At 34.4% G+C, this 21,737-nt stretch overlaps 2 protein-coding genes across 2 annotated transcripts; both read left to right on the top strand.

Annotated features, from left to right (window-relative positions):
- Positions 1-3,856: 3,856 nt before the first annotated feature.
- LOC108321941 (GDP-L-galactose phosphorylase 1) lies at positions 3,857-7,344 on the top strand. Its single transcript, XM_017553861.2, has 7 exons — positions 3,857-4,598; positions 4,840-4,961; positions 5,332-5,391; positions 5,493-5,735; positions 5,819-6,004; positions 6,134-6,382; positions 6,724-7,344. Exons 1-7 carry the CDS (start codon positions 4,484-4,486, stop codon positions 7,051-7,053), a joined length of 1,305 nt encoding a protein of 434 aa, XP_017409350.1. The 5' UTR covers positions 3,857-4,483; the 3' UTR covers positions 7,054-7,344.
- Positions 7,345-9,467: 2,123 nt separating this feature from the next.
- LOC108321940 (pentatricopeptide repeat-containing protein At5g15280, mitochondrial) lies at positions 9,468-13,037 on the top strand. Its single transcript, XM_017553859.2, has one exon. The coding sequence runs from the start codon at positions 9,468-9,470 to the stop codon at positions 13,035-13,037; it is 3,570 nt and encodes a 1,189-aa protein (XP_017409348.1).
- Positions 13,038-21,737: the final 8,700 nt, after the last annotated feature.

The following is a 21,737-nucleotide window of genomic DNA, read 5'->3' as shown; positions in this document are numbered from 1 at the left end:
ATGACTTACAATTTTATGTTTCAACTCTATAACAGAGTAAATGAAATAACAATATAAGTCAATACCAGATGCAATGGCCGTGATAAGTGCATTATTTTGTAGTTTAATAAGACATGACAAAGATATTCAAGTACTCCTAACAGTTATACTGGATTATAATTTATATAATTTAATAATAATTAATTTAAAAATTGTTTATATTTTTTGTCTCTTTATAAATATTTTTACAAATAAATATAACATTACTAAATAACATTTTATATTATATTTATAACTAGGGGCATTTTGGTAATCTTTCATTTTTAACAAATAAACTATTTTTTTAAATCTATCACATCAATCAAATCCTACACTAATTCTCACAAACTTTACTTCCAAATCCACTCTCAATTACCCACAAATCCACTCAAAAAAAAACAACTACAAAATTACCCTCAAATCTATCCAAATCATCTCCTCCAAATCATCTCTCCCATTTCACCCCAAGAGAACAAAGCCTTAATGAGTGGTTTTTAGAGAAATGATAAGTTTTAAAAGAATAAAACTTGTTTATATCAAAACTATTTATAATAAAATAATTTAATATTAAAATAATCGAATCTCACTATTTTTATACTAACACCATTTTTAAAATACCATTTTCTAAAATTTTACAATTGACATTGCAAAACTGACCTTCCTTTCTGAAACTAATATTTTAAATTTTTATAATAATTAGCTTTAACAACGTAATTTTTAATTATAGTAAAAAATAGACATGTGTCCTCGTTAGTAAGACAATGATAATAATATTACTAATCCAATGTCATATTTTAAAAATATTTTGGTATTTATTCTGTGGTGGCAATGAAAGTTTAACACAATATTAATTCTTCTTATTATTTATATTTTTTGAAGTATTAATATATATATATATATATATATATTAATGTGTAAATAAAAAATTAAAAAATTATAAATATTTTAATAAAATAAGAAAATTATTGTATTTTATAATTGCTCTAAAATATTAAATTACATTTGAAAATGAACACATGTTAGAAGCTTTGACCTTCAAGTCAAGAAAATGTAAAATATGTGTAATAAATATAATAAATAATGCTTATTTAGTAAATGGTGTCTATTTATAGTATTCTTTTTGGTTTTTACATGAATGAACCTAAATTAACTAGGTCTATAGTGTCTTAATGTGTGATTAACATGAAATGTTATTTTAGTAGGGTAATATTGTTTAAATTAATTGTGATTGATATAGACACTTGATTATTATGATTATTGTGAATGATATTCTTTGACATAATATATGTGATGAAAAATTATTAAAATCAAATGTATGACATTTTATATATAACTAGCTTACCAATTTTGTGTTTGTGTTGTTTTCAATTACAATAACAATTTAATATATAAAAGCAAATGAAGGAAGCATCACCAATTTTATAAATAACTAGCTTACCAATTTTATGCATTTTTATTTTGAAAAATTTATTGAAGGAAGGTTGTAAATATACTTATATGTGTGTGTGTTTTGAGATAAATAGTATAATATGATTACTAAGTAGGGATGTTATAAGCTTTCTTTTCAATTCATTAATAGAATTGAAACTTGGCTCGGCATCTAGGTTCATGGTTAATGAAAAAGGTTTGGTGATTGAGAAAGAAAACACGAAGTCTGATATTTATAGCTTAAAGGATTTGTTGAAAGAAAAATTTTTAAAAAAAATGGAGTTTTTAATGACCTACTCATTGACTTTATATATTTTTTTTATAAAGCGTATATATATCATGGATTAAGATAGACTAATTATATCACTAATCAAATCGTTAGATTTTTCTTTTAGGGGAGGCTAAAAAGCCTTTATAACAAACCAATTAGGAATTAGTTTGAATAAGTAATTATTGGAGACTAACAACCACCATTACCTATTTTTAAACTATAAAGGCATAAAAGAGGCAGCCATGGATATTCTTCTCCCACCATTGACTACTTTTTATTGTTTGTCCTTCTCCTTTCAAAATCCTAAATCATGGGTTTTCCTCAAAATCCAATAATTATTTAATAAAAACAACTTCTCATTGTTTGCTAAATACATTAATTCTTTTAAATTAAAATGACTAAAATAAGTATTATTTACAAAATTCTTATTTTTATTTTAATATATACACTGCTTAACTTTACTCTAATTATATTTAGTCATAGTTGCTAAATATTATTTTCAAATTTCAAATATTTCAAACAAAATAAAGTTTGTTTATATTTAAATCTATCCCTATGAATGCTTTTTTTAATATTTAAATGAAGAGGTCTATTCCATTCGGTTAATATCTTAATTCATTTTTTATATAAGATAATGATTAGAGATGAATATAAAATAAAGAATCGTAATGGCATATAGTTGATTGCTGAATTTTGGTTTGTTAGTCTATCTTATATCAAAATTCATGAGATGGTTAGCACGAGTTTATATATCTATGTGTGAGTTTTTTTCTAATGTTAAATGATAATAAATAAATAATTTCTGAATAATTTTTAAAATTAAATAGTAATTAATTTAAAATATCTTAACAATTTCATATAAAAATGAATAAACAAATATATTAATTTTAAAAAAATAATATTACTTAATATCATATTCATATTTAAATAGTAATCTTATTTAATTCAAAACATTAAATAAGACCTACAGAATACATATTTATTTTACATTCATAATGATTTTCTACCAAAATGTAACTTTTGTCATTGGAATTCGTATTATAGCTTAATTTGATTTTGTTCCACAATGAAATATAATATAGTCTTCAGGTACTACTTAAAAATTATTTATTAAAATTATTAACATGCTTGGATAGATTTATTTTTAAAAGAATTGAAGTATTTTTTATAAAAAATATTTTAGCGTTACTTCTCATGAAAAGAAATATATGTGAAAAAATATTTAAAAAGTAACTTTTGACAATAAACAAACACATAATTTTTACTCAGAAAAATCAAAATTTTAAAACCTAAACAAACAAACAAACTTGCTATAACCAACCATAATTTTGTCCTAAATAAACTTATTTCTTAAAAATATAATATAAATAAACTCTTCAAAACTTTATTTACATTCATTAGTTGAGAATTTAATTTCTGAAAAATCAAATTCTGATTTATAAACAGTGGTCTTCCTTAAATAGTGATCAATATAAATCTTTAATACGAATAATCATTGTTTACATATTAGAATTCAACTTTCCAAATGCTCACAAGTAAACGAGTCTATTTATGTACTTAAATTATAAAAATATTCAATTATGTATTTTTTTTAAAATAGCTTTATTTGAAAAAAAAAATCAATAACCAACACCACATTAGTATTCAAAGCATTTATCTAAATATCAGTCATAAGTGGTTATATTTTCTAATATTAAGAATCAATTGCAGAAAGAGTAAAATAGTTAATTAATAAACTATACAATCATCAACTATATCTATATTGTCAAATAAGAACTAAGTAACTTCTTTCTATATTTAAAATCCAAAATTGTCTAATAATGATTAGATTCCAACACTAAATGAGTATTAAAAAACAAATTTACTATTAGAAATTTTTTAAAAGTTAATTAACGTTTTAATCATAAGTTTGAAAAAGTACCCAATGTTTTAAAATAATTAATTCAAAAGGAGAAATATAAAAATTTTCCAATAATAGCTTTTCTGATGGAAAATATATATTTTTTCTGTAGAAGAATAATTATTTATTTATTAATTAAACAAGTATGAATTTTCTAAAATAAGAGTGTGGGATAATAAGTTAATAACCTTCATTTTATGATAATTGGGTATATACCCAATCAAAAAGGTTCATTCAAAACCACAACCACCACAATTGCACTCGATTACACTTTCTCATCTCTTATCTTTCTCTCTCTATCTCCCTATATAATCAAAGCACAACCCTGATCCCCTTCGTCATCACAACCACCAAAACCACCGCCCCCTCTCAACTTCCCTCCAATTCCCTTTTGGGTTTTGCAATTCGGTTCATTGGGTCTTCAAATCTGTCACCTTTTCCTCCGTTTAACGCGAAACGAGAGAAAGGAGAGAAGGAGTAGAAAGAGAAGAGGGATCGATTTTGATTTCGGATTTTGGGGGTGTGTGGGGTTAAAACCCGGGGTTGTAGCTTTGTAGACATCACGGCTATTCAACGAGTTCGCCACTCGCTCTCACATGCCCGTTGTGGCCGTCGCAAGGGTTGTGTGAGAGAGAGCAACCCTCCACACGGCGGGCGTGGCGCTCTCCCTTCCGAGGGTGGTAGCCCATCTGACCTCCTCTTCCTCGCCGGCGGTGGTTCAGCCCTTGATTGTTAGGATTATTTAGTAGGGATAGACGTAATATAAGCAACGCCTTCAAAAGTTTTCAATAAGGGGTTTCTCGTTTCCTTTTGTTGCTTTTGTTGTTGTTTTTCTTTGTTAGTTGTTAGTTTAGGTGAGGTCAAGAATGTTGAGCATCAAGAGGGTTCCCACTGTGGTTTCCAATTATCAGAAGGAGGAGGGAGGTGAGGCTCCTGAAGGAGGATGTGGTCGGAACTGCCTCAAAAGTTGTTGCATTCAAGGTTGGTATTTCGTTTTTACGTTTTGGGTTTTCTGGTTTGGACGTTTGATGCAAGGCTTTCTAATAGGGTCCATCATCTTGAATTTTAGTCGTGAAGTTAGGGATTTCGGGTTGCCTTTATCTGCTATCTTAAGGATTGTGATGAAACTGTGACTGTGGCTGCAATTTAAAACCATGGTGTCATCTGTTTGATGGATTTTGGATTTTGCTCATTTGTGTTTTTTGTGGTGTTTTGGGGACAGGTGCGAGGTTGCCTTTATATGCTTTGAAGAGGGTGGACAAGGTCGCTGAAAAGGAGTTGCCTTTGCTTGGATGCAAGGAGCATTGCTCTGTGGCGTTTCTGGACTCGCTTATCCTTGGGGAGGTATTTATGAATTCTGGTTGTTTTTTTTTGTACAAGTCGGTGTGTCTTTATGTACGTGTAGGTGTGTCGTACGCAATGTTCTGTGATTTGAGGATTTTAAGAATTGATGTTTGAATCTGTGTAGATATGTCGTTATGGTATGCGTAAAAGGTTTGGTGTTCCGTTTTTACTGTGGCTAGGACTGTAGGTGTGTCATTATGTTATGCCTTTTATTAAGGCTCGATGTTTTATTTTTGTTGTAGTTGTGTCATTATGTTATGCGTTTTTGTTTTATCTAAGGCTCGATGTTTTTTTTTTTATGTTGTTTTTCTTTTTCTTGTATGTAGTTCTTTCATGATTTTTTTTAAGTATTTTGAGTTTGGTGGTGTAGTGGGAAGAACGCATGCAGAGAGGGCTTTTCCGTTATGATGTCACAGCCTGTGAGACCAAGGTTTGATTTGTGTACCATTTGGTTTGATTCACTTTCAAGTTGTGTTTTGCTTGTTTTTGTTTTTGCATGCATATTGTTTGATGTTTTGGTTATTGGGTTAGATTATTCCTGGGGAGTATGGTTTCATTGCTCAGCTTAATGAGGGTCGCCACCTCAAGAAGAGACCAACTGAGTTCCGTGTCGATAAAGTCCTCCAGCCCTTTGATGAAACCAAGTTTAACTTCACTAAAGTTGGGCAAGAAGAGGTCTTGTTTCAGTTGGAGGCTAGCGACAATGGAGAAGCTCAATTCTCTCCAAATGCTCCAATTGATGTTGAGAATTCTCCTAGTTTTGTTGCCATCAATGTAAGTTTTGTAGCTTTTTTTGCAGTCTGTCATTGAAAGTTTAGTAAAAACAATTGTTTAACCTGTCTGTATCTTTTTAACAGGTGAGTCCTATTGAATATGGGCATGTGCTACTGATTCCCCGGATTTTTGAGTGTTTACCTCAAAGGATTGACCATGCAAGCTTCTTGCTTGCGCTTCAAATGGCAGTTGAAGCTGGGAATCCATATTTTAGGTTGGGTTACAACAGCTTGGGTGCGTTTGCAACCATTAACCATCTTCACTTTCAGGTACTGTTTATCAGTAATCAACTTTAGGTGACGACAACATTCTCCATGTTGATTTTTGGGTTGTTCAATTTGTTATCTAGTGTTTTAGCAGTATTCATCATATTGACATTGTGATTTTGACAAATTCAGGCGTATTACTTGGCTATGCCTTTTCCCATTGAGAAGGCCCCTACCAAGAAAATTACCAAATTAAGTGATGGAGTGAAAGTATCTAAACTATTAAACTATCCAGTCAGGGGCCTTGTTTTCGAGGGTGGTCATACACTAGAGAGTTTAGCAAATGCTGTTTCAGAAGCCTGCATCTGCCTTCAACACAACAACGTACCCTACAATGTACTTATTTCAGACTGTGGAAGGCAAATCTTTCTCTTGCCACAGGTAAATTGGTCCTTAACTCTGTTCGTCCCCAAAAGTCACATTACTTGGTTGCTTAGTTAATATGTTGGCTTAAATATGTTTCATCTCTTCCTCCTCACAATTAGCTGATGTTCTTAAATAACTTGATTTGTCTTAAATGACGGGTAGAATGAATATCTTTCAAATATGAGAGGGACCAATACCTAAAGTTTGCAATTTTATAAGAGCTACAAGAGTAATTTCAGGGTTAAAACCATGAATAAATTTTTTTATAGGAACAACAATAGACAAAAAGGTTAGTCCTGAAATCTGTTTAATCATAAAGTGTATGGCAACTTACTGGATTGCAAATGGTGAAACAGTGCTATGCAGAGAAACAAGCTCTTGGAGAAGTGAGTGCTGAGCTTCTGGAGACCCAGGTGAATCCTGCTGTATGGGAAATTAGTGGGCACATGGTGTTGAAGAGGAAGAAGGACTACGATGAGGCATCTGAAGCCAATGCCTGGAGGCTTCTTGCTGAGGTCTCCCTCTCTGAAGAGAGGTACGAGGAAGTCACTGCTCTTGTTTTAAAGGCCATTGCATCTGTTGACTTGAGTGTCAAGCCTCAATGTGCTGAGGAAGTTGATTCTGTTAGCTCAGGCACCCAGCCTGCCATGGTGGCTGGTTCACAGCAATGCCTTGTTCTCCAGTAACATGGCTCTGATGGAACTGATTATGCACTAAATTACGGTTCAGTTCAATTATGTGTAGCACCCTTCTACTGTGTGGTGACAGCAGTTACTTGAGTTTGAATTGTTATGTGCATGTTTTATGGACCTGAAAAATTATGATTTTATTAGTATATGAACTTGCAGTATGGTGCTTGATTGTCCTCCGTAGTCTGTGTAAGAAAAATACAATGTGACCATATTCAGTGGTTAGTGTTTGTGGTTGAATAATGTGACATACTTTATGGTTTTATATAACTTGAACAGCCTTTATCATTTTTTATTGTTGTCATTGCACTTTTGGTTTTGCTGCACAATGCCGTTTGACATTAGCATTTATTGAACAAGTTACAGTTTTTGTTGATGAGAGAGGAAAAAGAAGTAGAAAGGGAGATGAGTTTTTAATTCTTTTACAAGGGAGAAAATAAAAGAAAATTTAGTAACTAAAGTGATAGTACTTTCATTATTTGAAGATTTATAATAAATTTTATTTTATTTTCTTATATTTACTCAATAATATAGGTGAAAGATGGGGTTTCTATTAAGTGAAAGCATATACCTTTTTTTCCAAGTGGAATTTTTGTAATTTTGCAAGTATCCTAATTTTAAAATCATATATAAATCTACCCATTTTCCCTATTCTTTCCATAGAGATATCTTTATGCCACTAAATTTGCTTTCACGTTTAAAGTACCCTTTCTTTCATGACTTGGTAGACCTAATTTGTTGATAGAGACCAAAAAGTTGTATGACAGTTCATGCCAGTATCTGTTTCTTTATTTCCCATCCTTCTTAACTTGATAGACATAGCCCTTCCCACGTGAATTGGGATCCCATACAACGTGACCTAAATTCGTATAGAACACTACACAATTTTAAGGAGTGATCTACAAGAAAACTCACGTTAAACCTAAGGTATTTGTTAAAAAGCCAAAAACATTTTCCCTACACAATAGATAACGTGAATCTCCACCATATATTATTGTACGTGCCCACCTACATAAGAAACGCACGATGAGCATCCCAAATACCCTTTATATCTGCTAGAAGAAAAAACAAATGTTTATTTTACTGAGATCAAAATCACTATTAACATGCTAGAAGAAAAAACAAATGTTTAATGCACCACTACCAATGTTATTGATATATATACCTTCTTGAATCCAAGTCCTCCTATCACACAAGAGGAAGAAGATAATGTCAATAAAAGTTTTGGCAATTGTAACATTTATTACTTTGTTGGGTTTGATCCCAATGGAGGGAAAATCAACACCAAGCATTTTGTACCAAAATGCATCTACTAGTGTTTCATCAACAACTTCAGCATGGGTGAAAAATAATGTAAGAGGAAGAGGTTCAGGTTGTCGTAGGAGACCATGGATGTGCCGTAAAGGAAAGTTTGCACCAAAAAGTTTGTGTTGTAAGGATCTTTGTGTGGATGTGAGTTCTGATAAAAACAATTGTGGGTTGTGTGGGACTAAGTGTCCCTTCAACTGGCAATGTTGTAGAGGTTTGTGTAGCAACATAAACTTCAGCATTTTCAACTGTGGCAAGTGTGGACATAGATGTCCTGGTGGGGTGCAGTGCTCGTTTGGTGTTTGTGGCTATGCATAAGAACATGCTCCATTCCTTCCAAAGCCACCAAACACAATGCTTGCAGCCACCTAACATGATTCCTACTTTCTCATCTCCCACATGTATGGTGAAAGGGACATATTTAATTGATTATGAATCTTCTTTTATTCTTTACTAAATGTTGCATGCAGAAGTATCATATCTATGTTACCATGAAAGCATACTTTTTTGGTCATATAATCGATACATTGAAGTAATTATGTGTTTGTTTTGTTTCGTATTCTTTTAAGTACAAAAACATTGTGAGAAGAATTGATGTTATACTTTGTTACCGTTGTTACACTACATAAATGGTTATGTATCTAATGTTTATTTTATAAGAAAAATTAAAATATCTTAAAAACCAAATTTTCTTTTGTTTTCCGTTATAATTAGAACATACACAAGACTAAACCGAATTCTAACATAAGAAAATGAAGTATGTTATTTCAGTATATTATATGCACTTATCTCGAACATTTCAGTCTAGAAAAAATTTCCTCTTTAAGGTGGACATTTTATGTTTAAGAACAAACTGCATTTATATTTTGTATTTTGAATGTGAATATAACTTACGAATTGAATTTTATTTACTCTAAGTCTTTACTCTATTGATACAAAGGTGTTCTTACAACATTTGAGGAACTTTTCACACACAATCATTCTGTAAAACAAATTCAAATTGTAATTAAATGTCTTGGTAACATCATAAGCAATATCTCTTCTACAACCTTGTCACCGCCGCTTCCACCGCCACAACCAGTGGCGAGCAGTTGTGTTATTGAATGCTCCTCTCTTGCTCCACTCTTCGCCGCCGCCGCCACTTTTTTTCTTCTCTCTCGCGTGCTCCCACCACTCTTCTGTCCGTTCAGTCACCGAATCTTTACTTTCTCGGCAGCAACACTTTTCTCAAACCCCACCTCTTGGAGCTCTCCCTCGCGATTCCCGAAGTCACTCGGACGTGCTGGAGGCTCCCCGCGCTGGGCCCCTCGCACGTGCTGCATCTCTTGCAGGGTCTCCAATCCCATCGCGTAACACTCGAAAAGGTTCGGTCTTTGTGGGAGATTTTCAAATGGGGTGCTCACACGAACGCGGGTTTCGACTTGAAGCACCATTCACAGTCTCACGAGATCATGGCCTCGCTTCTCGTTCAAGTGGGGTTGTTCAAAGAAGCCGAGGAGTTGCTTTTCGCGTTGGAAAATAATGAAATTTTTGACGATCTCATCAAAGGGTATGCTGGTGCGAGAGAATGGGAGAAGGGTGTCTTTGTGTATGATTTTATGAAGGGTAGAGGGAAGGTTCCCTCGAGGGATTGTTACGGTGTCTTGGTTGATCTTTTGGTGAAAGTGAAGAGGATGAGTCTTGCATATAGGGTGGCTTTTGATTTGGTGGATTTGGGTGTACCATTGAGTGGTGATGAATTGAGGGCATTGGAGATGGTTATGGTGCAGCTTTGCGTTGGTGGGAGGATTCAGGAAGCAAGGAACTTGGTGAAGAAGGTGGTGGTACTTAATTGTGAGGTTAGTAGTTTGGTTTTTGATGAAATTGCGTTTGGATACTGTGAGAGGAGGGACTTAAAAGATTTGGTTAGTTTCTTTGTTGAAATAAAGCGTGTCCCTAGTGTGAAGGCTGCTAATAGAGTTATGAATTCATTGTGTAAGAGTTATGGTGTAGAAAGGGCAGGATTGTTTTTGCAAGAGCTAGAGAGTTTAGGTTTTAGTCTTGATGAAGTAACCTACGGGATATTGATTGGTTGGAGTTGTCGAGAAGGGAAGATGGGAAATGCATTGAGTTGTTTATCAGCTATGCTATCAAAAGGCTTTGTGCCACATATGTATTCTTACAATGCTCTTATAAGTGGGTTGTTTAAGGTAGGTATGGAGGATCTTGCACGTGACATTGTTGATGAGATGATTGAAAGGGGGACACTGCCTGATGTTTCGACTTTCAGAGTTCTTATGGCAGGGTATTGTAAGTGCAGGCAGTTTGATAAAGTGAAAAGTTTGGTTCATGAGATGGAGATCCGTGGATTGATTAAGCTCTCTTTGATGGAGAATCCGATTTCCAAGGCTTTTCTGATTTTGGGCTTTGACCCTTTGAGTGTGAAGTTGAAACGAGACAATGATGGGGGACTTTCGAAAACGGAGTTCTTTGATGATGTTGGAAATGGACTTTATTTGGATGCAGATGTTGATGAGTATGAGAAACACTTAACTTTGGATCTTGAAGAATCCATGGTACCCAACTTCAATTCATTTGTGGGGAAGGAATGTAGCAATGGTAACCTGAAAAAGGCATTGATTTTGGTTGAGGAAATGCTTTGTTGGGGACAAGAATTGTTGCTACCCGAATTCTCAAAGTTAGTGAGACAACTTTGTTCATCCCGGTCGCAAACCACGTCAATGACCCATCTTTTAGAGAAAATGCCACGGTATGCCCATAAACTTGATCCAGAAACTCTCAATTTAGTTGTACAGGCATACAACAAGAAAGGCTTACTGTCCAAAGCGAAAACTACACTGGATGAAATGCTTCAAAACAAATTTCAGGTCACCAATGAGACATATACTGCCATATTAATGACTTTGTGTAAGAAGGGAAACATGAAAGACTTCAATTTTTATTGGGATGTCGCCTGTAGAAATAAATGGTCACCAGGTTTGGAGGATTTTAAATCTCTTCTTGTTCTTATGTGCCATCAGAAAATGCTTAAGGAAGCATCACGGTTTCTTGAAATCATGCTTTTATCACACCCTTACTTAAAGTCAGATATATGCCATGTGTTTGTGGAAGTACTTTCTGGTAAGGGTCTTACAGACATTGTACTTGTAGCTTTAAAACAATTACAACCTCGTTTCATCTTGGATGACGCTGGTTATAATAATCTTATAAGGGGCTTATGTAATGAGGGAAACTTTTCTCTTGCCTTTACCGTATTGGATGATATGCTAGATAGATGTTTGGCACCTTGTTTGGATATTTCAATCTTGTTAATCCCTCAATTATGCAAGGCTCAAAGATTTGACAAAGCTATTGCATTAAAAGATATACTCTTGAAAGAGCATCATTCATTTTCTCATGCTATAGATTGTGCATTGATGCGTGGATTTTGTAATATGGGGAGCATAGGGAAAGCTGAAGCCATGTTCCGTGATATGTTATCTAAAGGGTTTAGTCCAGACGAAGAACTGTGTAACATGCTTATTCAGGGTCACTGCCAAGCTAATGACTTGAGAAAAGTGGGAGAACTACTTGCTGTTGCAATAAGAAAGAGTTGGGTGCTACCCCTCACAAGTTACAGGAATATGGTGCGATCAGTTTGCAGGAAAGGTAGAGTCTGGTTTGCTCTGAGCTTAAAGAACCTTATGCTTGCACAATGTGCACTTGATGGCCATATCATATACAACATTCTCATATTCTATCTTTTATCAGCTGGAAATAGTTTAGCTGTTAACAAGATACTAGCTGAAATGGAAGAGAAGAAAGTTGTGCTTGATGAAGTTGGTCTCAACTTTCTTGTCTATGGTTTCTTGCAATGTAAAGATTTATCTCATTCTCTGAGTTATCTTGCCATTATGATTTCAAAGGGGTTCAAACCAAGTAATCACAATTTGAGGAAGGTAATAAGCAGCCTGTGTGATGCTGGGGATCTTCAGAAAGCCCTGAAATTGAGTCAAGAAATGAGATTAAGAGGCTGGATACATGATTCTGCAATTCAAACATCTATTGTTGAAAGCCTTCTGTTGAGTGGTAAAATACAAAATGCAGAAACCTTTTTGGACAGGATGGGAGAGGAATCTCTGACTCCTGATAATATCAATTATGATTACCTTATCAAGTGTTTTTGCCAGCATGGAAGACTGAACAAAGCAGTTCATCTTATGAACACAATGCTGAGGAAAAATGACATTCCAACTTCCACCAGTTATGATTTTCTTATTATTGGATATTGTGCACAGAATAAATTGGACATAGCCATGGATTTTTACTCTGAGATGTTGAACTGGAATCTCAAACCAAGAATTGAGACCGTGGAAATGTTTGTCCAAAGATCCTGCCAAGATGGCAACACAGAATTGGCAGAACAGTTCCTAGTGGACATGAGTCATGGAGGTGAAACTCCAACCAGAAAAATGTATTGCACTGTAATTAAGAGTTATCACATGGAAAAAAATCTCAGGAAGGCATCAGAGCTCATGCAAGCCATGCAGGAAAATGGCTACCAGCCTGATTTTGAAACACATTGGTCTCTCATAAGCAACTTAAACAGTACCAAAGCAAAAGACACTGATAATGGTGGCAAGGGTTTTTTATCAAGACTTCTTTCCAAAAGTGGTTTTCTTCAAAAGAAATGACCTTCTGTTGTGAAAGGGGTATTTTGTTGGTTGTATTTTTTAGACACTGTCATTTTTGGACTTCAGCTTTTGGGAAAATTATTATAGAAAACATTGTTTATTAAAGGTAAATAGGATCTGTTTGGACATCTCTTTGAGTGTACTAATCCAATTGTAAAGTGACTTTATCATCTTTCTGAATTTGGATTTGCAACTTCATGTAAACTTCAAAATACACACTTCTTTTAGTTTCTATGTAACATGTCTTAGTTCTGTATTTCTTCTTGGAAAATAACAAATTCATTATGGGAGATACCACTCAAGACATTCCCTTTGAAAATTCATTTTCAATTTTTTTACTACACTTGATCCAAAAAAAAGTCTTTATTGTGTTTCTTTAATAAAGTTTATCAAGATAGAAAAAAAAATGTAATACCTTTTCTGGTAAAGATAAATGTAATATATATTTTTTGATACAGACAAGTATCATACTTTGAATATTGATTAAGAGATTATAACACTTTTTTTTCCAATGAGATACAAGGTAAAATTCTAAATTTGAAATTAAAATCCAAATTAAGACGCGTGAGTGTTGCAAACAGTCATGTTAAACAATATTTTACCTAAAAAATGAAACCTTCAATCTAATACTTGTCAACATTTGATATTTAAATTATAAAGTTATTTTTAAGAATATATTTAAATAATAGCGTTTTGAAATAAGACTAAACTGTTCTTAGAAAAACAGAAATTGATATGTTTAGGAAAGTAAAATGAGAGGAGTGATCCTCTCCCACAATTAATTTTAATTCATGCACTTTATTTTTATTTTTTTAAGGTTCCTCACGTGTCGTCTCAGTTCAGAATCTCATCGCGTTACTGATCGGTCATCTTGCCGTAGTCTTTTGAGTGTGTTGTGGTCCTTGTTTTTTTGTTCGTTGGTAGTGGCTCATATTTAGGATTTTTATTCTCAAGTCTTTTGTTTTTGTCCTTTGTCAGTTTCTTTTGGAATGACTTATGGTTTTAGAACATCCTCTTTATCTGTTACTCCTATCATTACTTTTGCAAAACTCAATTGGAAAAACTATTTAGCTTTGTCTTCTTCTGTGGAGTTATGGTTTCTCGGTCAAGATACCATAATCATCTTGAACAAGATGTTTCTATTGTACCTGATGAAGAGAAATCTTAGTGGCAGAAGCTCGATTTTTAATTATGCGTTGGTTTTGACAATTTGTTGAGCACAGGTCTTAAAAATTTTAAGACCTTACAAGAGGTACTCCTCCTTTTGGAAAAAGGGCGCAAGATATCTTTGCTAATGATGTGTAACATCTTTTTGATGCAACTCAAAAAATAACTTCTCTTAAACAAGCCAATCATGATATGGTCGCTCATATAGGAAAGACTTCTGGTGTAGCATAAGAGTTTACATAGGAAAGATTTTTGTTTTTGTGGCTGATTCTTTAGAAGATATCAACAAAAAAACTCGATAAAGTTTACATGGTCCTAATTCTAAGAAGTCTACACTTAGATTTTGATCATATCGATGATCAAGTTTTAGCTAATGATCAACTCCCATTAATGGATAATTTAGTTACTCGACTTCTTCGGATATTTACATTGGTAAAAGATAAGAATTCAATTAATGGTATTGAAACATCAACTATGGTAGCACCACAAGGAAGAGGAGAAGCTAGGAGCAACCGAGGAGGACGTGGCAGTTGCAGTATGTCCTCAATACACATACCATAAGAAAATAGGCTATACCCAAGAAAAATGTTATGCCTTACAAGGATTTCCAGACAAATATGTTCATGCTTTTAAATTTGATAATCCAAAATCTAGAATTTTGAATGAAGAGTACCAAGAATTTTTAAGGTACAAGTTTGAAAGATCTTCCAATCCCAGCCAATCCTCCCCAATGTTAAATGTGTCAACTGCATACATCTCTCAATCTATGGAAAGTCATAGTCCTTGGATTCTTGACTCAGGTGTCTCAGATCACATTTTTAGTAACATTCCTTCATTTTCTTCCATGTCCTCTCCGAAAATTCCTCATTTCATTGTTGCCAATGGATTCAAAGTGGCATCTTAGGGAATTGGCAAAGTTTCCTTATCTCCTTCACTAAATTTAAATTATTTTTTGTATATTTGTTATTGTCCTTACAAATTAATGTCTTTAAGACAATTGAATCGTTCCTTAAACTTTTTCGTAACCTTTACTGTTAATTCCTTTGTTATACAGGAGCATGGTATGGGTCGTCTGATTGGAGAAGAACATGAGTCATGAAGACTTTATTTCCTAAAACCTAGCTCTTTAGTTTCCTATTTTGCATCTTCATCCCCAAAACATTTTGCATTATCGTTTGGGTCACCCAAGTTTGTCCAAGTTGAAGATGATAGTTTCGAGTCTCAAACATATTCAAGTATTAGATTGTGAGTCTTGTCAGTTAAGAAAACATGTTAGATCTTCCTACCTTAAAAAGTTTGAGATGAGATGTAATTTTTTCTTTTCAACTATTCACTCTGATATTTGGGGACCAAATCGCGTTACTTCTTTTTGTTTTAATTATTTGTAATTTTCATTTATGAATTCTCTCGATATACTTTGGTTTATTTAATAAAAGAGAGATATGAACTTTTATCCATATTATTGTCTTTTTTTAATGAAATTAAGAACCAATTTGGAAAGACAGTTAAAATCCTTAGAAGTGATAATGCTAAGGAATATTTTTTTGCATCGTTTTTGTCATTCTTATCTTCACAAGGAATTTTAACCAGTCAACATGTCCCCACACTCCACAACAAAATGACATTCTAGATAGAAAGAATAGACATCTTATTGAAACTACACACTACTTAATGTTGAATACTAATGTTCATCTTCATCATTGGAGTGATGTAGTCCTTAATATCCGTTTTTTGAACAATATGATGCCTTCTTCCTCTCTTGAGAATAAAGTTCCTCATTTTGTCATTTTTTCCAAATGACCCTTTATACCATGTCTTTCCACGTGTATTTGGATGTACTTGTTTTGTTCATCATGTTTCTCTGGGTCTTGATCAACGTTTTTCAAAAGTTATTAAGTGTCTTTTTGGAATACTCTCGCATTCAAAAAGGGTATGAATGTTATTCTCCGTCATCCAAAAGGTATTATATGTTGTTGGTGTCACATTATTTGAGAATACACCTTTTTTCTTCTCCTCCATGGAGGATCGTTCATTTGTCAAAAAATCCTTCCTTTACCATCATGTGACCCATTGGTTATTCATGCTTCTTTACCTCAAACTCAAAATGTAAATGAAATTTTTCCGCCACCTCTTCTCACATATTAACGTCAGATACAATCTCAAATACAAATCATTGAAGATCCTCAAAACTCGGATCCTCCTCCATCAGATTCCCAGACCATGGATCCTTCATCCTCCTCATCTTCTCTTGACTCAGATCATACTTGGCCTATTTCCCTTTGGAAAGCTATTCGCTTCACTCGTAACTCCTATCCTATTTATAATTTTCTTAGTTATCATCGTCTGTCTCCTCCAAATTTCTCCTTTGTTTCCTCCTTATCTTCCATTAAGGTTCCTAATAATGTTCATGTGACACTTGGTCATTCTGAATGGCGACAAGCAATGATTGATGAAATGCAGGCACTTGAACACAATGGAACTTGGGACCTTGTCTCTCTTCCTCCTGGTAAGAAGCTTGTCGGTTTTAGATAGGTTTATGCTATTAAGGTTGGCCTTATTGGTGCAATTGATCATCTTAAAGCTCGCCTAGTAGCTAAGGGATATACTTAAGTTTATGGCCTCGAGTATTGTGATATTTTTTCTCATGTGGCTAAAACTAATATTGTTCGTATTTTGCTTTCTATGGATGTCATTCTTCAATGGCCCATTTACTAGTTGGAAATTACAAATGTCTTTCTTCATGATGATCTATAAAAGGAGATATACATTGAACAACCTCTTAGGTTTGTTTCTCACGGGGAGTCTGGGTTAGTTTGTAAATTACATTGTTCCTTCTATGGCTTGAATCAATCACCTCGAGTTTGGTTTGGTAAATTTATTCATGTTATGCAGAATTTTGGATTGAAACGATGTGAGACGAATCATTCAGTGTTTTATGGTCAGCCTTCTTCTAACAAATGTGTTTATCTTATGGTTTACGTTGATGATATGTTATTATAGGAAACAACGTCACTATAATTTCTAAATGAAAGAATCATTTGTTCAACCACTTTCAGACCAAAGATCTGGGTTGTCTAAAATATTTATTTGGTATTAAATTGGCATAATCAAAAGAAGGTGTCATCATTTCACAAAGAAACTATACTCTTGATATTTTGGAGGAAACACACCTGACAAATTACAAGCCCATTGATAGTCCTATGGACTCAAATCAAAATTTAATGAGAGACCAATGTGAACTTTTCTCAGACCTAGAGAAATATAGAAGACTGGTTGGAAAACTCATTTATCTTACCATAACAAGACCTGGTCTTTCTTATCCGATGGGAGTTGTGAGCCAATTTATGCAAAATCCACAGTAGATCATTGAAGTGTAGTGATTCGCATTCTCAGATATTTAAAAGGGAACCCATGATAATGATTGTTGTATGAGAACAAGGGAAGTACTCGAGTAAAAGGATATTGTGATGCAGATGGGTTGGGTGCCCAATTGATAAAAGATCTACCACATGATATTGTGTTTTACTTGGAGGAAACCTTGTATCTTGGAAAAGTAAGAAACAAGGTGTTGTTGCTCGATCTAGTGGTGAAGTGGAATATCAATCTATGGCTCTAACTAAATGAGAACTTGTGTGGATTAGACAACTCCTTCAAATCTTGAAATTTTGTGAAAATGAGCAGATAAAGTTGTATTGTGACAACAAAGTAACCATTCACATTGCCTCCAATCCAGTTTCGTGAGAGAACAAAACATAAAAAAATTGATTGTCATCTTATTAAAAAGAAGTTGTTGTCCAAGGATCTTGTTACTAAGTTTGTCAACTTTAATGAATAATTCCCAAACATTTTGACGAAATCTCTAAGGAGACCTAAAATTCAATTTATATGTTCCAAGCTTGGTGCATATGACCTATATGTTTCCGTTTTAGGAGAAGTGTTAAAATGTAATGTTTTTTATTATTTATTAGGGTTAAATATGTTTTTAGTCCCTCAATTATCAAGCGGATTTGTTTTTAGTCCCTCTTTCAAAGTAAGGTACATTTTAGTCCTCCTCCTTAAGGAAACCTTAATTTTTGGTCCTCCAAAACTAACACCGTTAAAAACCAGCTGATGTGGCTAACGTCTGTGCACGTGTGTTCACAACTCTGCTTCCTATCTCTTGCCACGTGTGATTAATTGTTTGATGACATGTGTTAATTGGATTTTTTACGCGAATGAAATTAGGGTTGTTGTACTTAGAAAATTAGGGATTTTTATATACGCGAATGAAATTGGGGTTCTTACACTTAAAATTAGTAACAACTGTCTTGAAAATACTTAGGGTTCGTGTTCCTTCTCTGAATTTGCATTTGCTTTCCTTATTGATGTCGTTCCAGTTAGTGTGCATTGTGTGTCAAAGAAAGGTGATTCGAAGAAGAAGGTAATTATCTAGTTTTGGTTTACTGTGGCTTGTTTGTTGTGCATTGTGTGTGTAAATTTTTATTTTACCATGTAGGAAGAAATGGTTTTTGACATTTCTCTGCATCACATGGGGAAGTTCATGAAGAATAAGGAAGTAGAGTATGTGGGAGGAGAAATACATGCTATAAAAGGAATTGATGCCGACATGTGGTCATACTTTGAAGCAGTGGGATTTGTTAGAGAATTCAAGTATGATGGAGAGTTCAAGCTATGGTGAAGGGGTCGAAACAAAAGGCCATGAACAACCTCAGAATACTCACAGATGATAGTGAAGCAATGTTGTTGGCTAACTATGCAGAGGCACATAACGATGAGGTTGAAATCTATGTCCAACATCTCCAACCCAGTCAGCTAGTTGAAGTTAACTTCCTTAGTTTTGGTGAAGAGGCAGATGAAGTACACGTAGAGGAGATGGAGGATTGTGGATGATCAACATGCTTATGTTGTTGAAGAAGGTGAAGAAGATGTTTATGTTGGTGGGGTGGAGGGAAATTTGGAAGTAGAAGACTTCCTAATGGATGAGGAAGAGGAAGATAGGAATGTTAAGGGAGATAATGTAGAGAGGGGTGAGGATGAGGAAGAGCAAAAGGAAGAGGGCAATGTCGTTGAGGGTGAAGTGGTGGAAAATGTTGATGACAGTGAAGAGGAAAGAATGGAAAATGATGATGATGGGTTTGTGATGAAGAATGAGAGGGTGGAGGAAGAGAGAAGAAATATTAATCCTGTTTTGGATAGGTGGAAGAGAATGAAAAAGAAAAAGAAAATTGTTAGGAGCAGAATCCAAGATAGTGAGGGATCATTTATGATTAACGAAGAAGTTGGACACCATGAGATAAATGAAGATTACAATACAGATGAGTTGTCTCCAAATGTAGATAGTGATGAGGATGTGAGTGAGAATAAGAGGCAGTTTGTAAAGTATAGAGCAGAAGATATGACCAAGGGGTTCAAATTTAAATTGGGAATGGAGTTTAAGTCTTTGAAAGATTTTAAGAGTGCGCTAAAGATGCATAGCGTTTTGAATGGAAAAGAAGTGAAGTTTGTGAAGAATGATTTGAAGAGAGTGAGGACAGTTTGTAAGAAGGGATGTGGTTTTCTAATTATGGTTAGCAAGGTAGGAGGTAGGCAAACCTTTAGAGTGAAAACTCTAGTTGGGCACAAATGTGGAAGGGTTTTTGGTAACAAAAGTGCAAGTGTACAATGGATTGCACAAGTATTGGTTGATAGATTTGTGAATGTAGGAGGCATGACAGTGATCCAAATCATAGATGAAATAAAAAAGTCATATATTATTGGAATAACACATTGGAAGGCTGGAAGAGCTAAGCAAATTGCAATGGATTCTTTAGTGGGTGATGGAGAACGACAATATGGTCGTCTTTATGATTATGTGGCTGAGTTGTTAAGAGTGAAGGCTGGAACCTTCAAGATTAAGGTCAATCAACCCCAACCCACCTTGGCACCAAGGTTTGGGTCATTTTACATGTGTTTAAATGGTTGTAAGCAAGGTTTTTTAGGTAGTTGCAGACCATTCATAGGGGTAGATGGTTGTAATTTGAAGACAACATATGGAGGTCAGTTGTTAGTGGCAGTAGGAAGAGACCCTAATGACCAATATTTCCCACTAGCTTTTGCTGTGGTAGAAAATGAATGTAAAGACACATGGAGGTGGTTTTTGACACTGCTGCTTGATAATATTGGGGGCATAGATTGTCAAACGTGGATCTTTATTTCGGAACAACAAAAGGTAAACTGTTGCTTGGTTTTTGACACATTCTATTTTACTTTCGTTTGAATTTTCATTTGATTATGTAGTAATGGATGATGTAATCACACTGCTGCTTGCAGGGATTAATGACAGTTTTTTATGATATTTTGAATGGGGTGGAGCACAGGTTGTGTTTACGCCATATGTACAATAACTACAAGAAGAAATTTGGTGAAGGCCTTCTCATTAGAGACCTTATGATGGGGGCTGCCAAGGCAACATACATTCAGGAATGGGAAAAAAAATGGGTGAGTTAAAGAATGTGAATCTTGATGCTTATAATTGGTTAATGACTATACCAACTAAATCTTGGTGTAAACATGCTTTTAGTGCTTATCCTAGATGTGATGTGTTGATCAATAACTTGTCTGAGTCATTTAATAGTACCATTTCACAATTTGAAGTTACGCATGGCTTTACAATGGACAAGTTTGTAGTTGATATAAGTAATCACACTTGTACTTGTTACTTTTGGGATTTAGTAGGAATACCTTGTAGACATGTTGTTGCTGCCATTCATTACAAATTAGAAAATCCAGAACAATATGTTCATCCTTATTACAAGAAAGATGCATATCAAACTTGTTATGCACCTATTATAATTCCTATCAATGGACAACAACTTTGGCCTACATCTGACTCTGCACCACTACTACCACCCATTTATAAAACACCTCCTGGGAGGCAAAAAATTTAAGAAGACGAGAAGCTGATGAATATGTGAGCCATTCAAAGTTGTCCAAGAAAAATATTGGTATGAAGTGTAGTGGGTGCAATCAATATGGACACAATGTAAGAAGTTGTAAAAAGGGGCAGACAAGTAAGGTAATTATTCATCCTGAGTTATTTACATTTTCAAGGGATTAGAAGTATGTTATTTGTAACTACCTTACATCTTTCACAGAAGACAAGGGTAGCATCTGCAACAACTGGAAGATCATCTGGAGGAACATCAAGAAGACAAACTTCAAGTGCTGGACCGTCAGGGAGAGTAGCTGCAACACATGGAGGGGCTGCATCAAGCTCACAAGGTCCAAGAAGATCAGCAAGGGGAGGTGGCACAGATGCAGGAGCTGCATCAATATCACAAGGTCCAAGAAGATCAGCAAGGGGAGCTAGCATAGATGCAGGGGCTTCAAGTATGCATGAGGGGGGAAGAAGATCATTTGGAAGACTGACTGCACAAATTATAGGGTCTCAAGCAAGTAGCAATTGAAATTGTAGTGTAGGCATGTGACTTTTTGTAAAGAAGTATTTAATGTACTGAATTTGCCCCACTTAGGCAGACCATTTGTAGTGGGCAC

The sequence above is a fragment of the Vigna angularis genome, chromosome 6 (genome assembly GCF_016808095.1).
Source record: "Vigna angularis cultivar LongXiaoDou No.4 chromosome 6, ASM1680809v1, whole genome shotgun sequence".
NCBI lineage: Eukaryota > Viridiplantae > Streptophyta > Magnoliopsida > Fabales > Fabaceae > Vigna > Vigna angularis.
The sequence above is the reverse complement of the archived record's forward strand: the minus strand, read 5'-3'. Positions and strand labels throughout refer to the sequence as shown.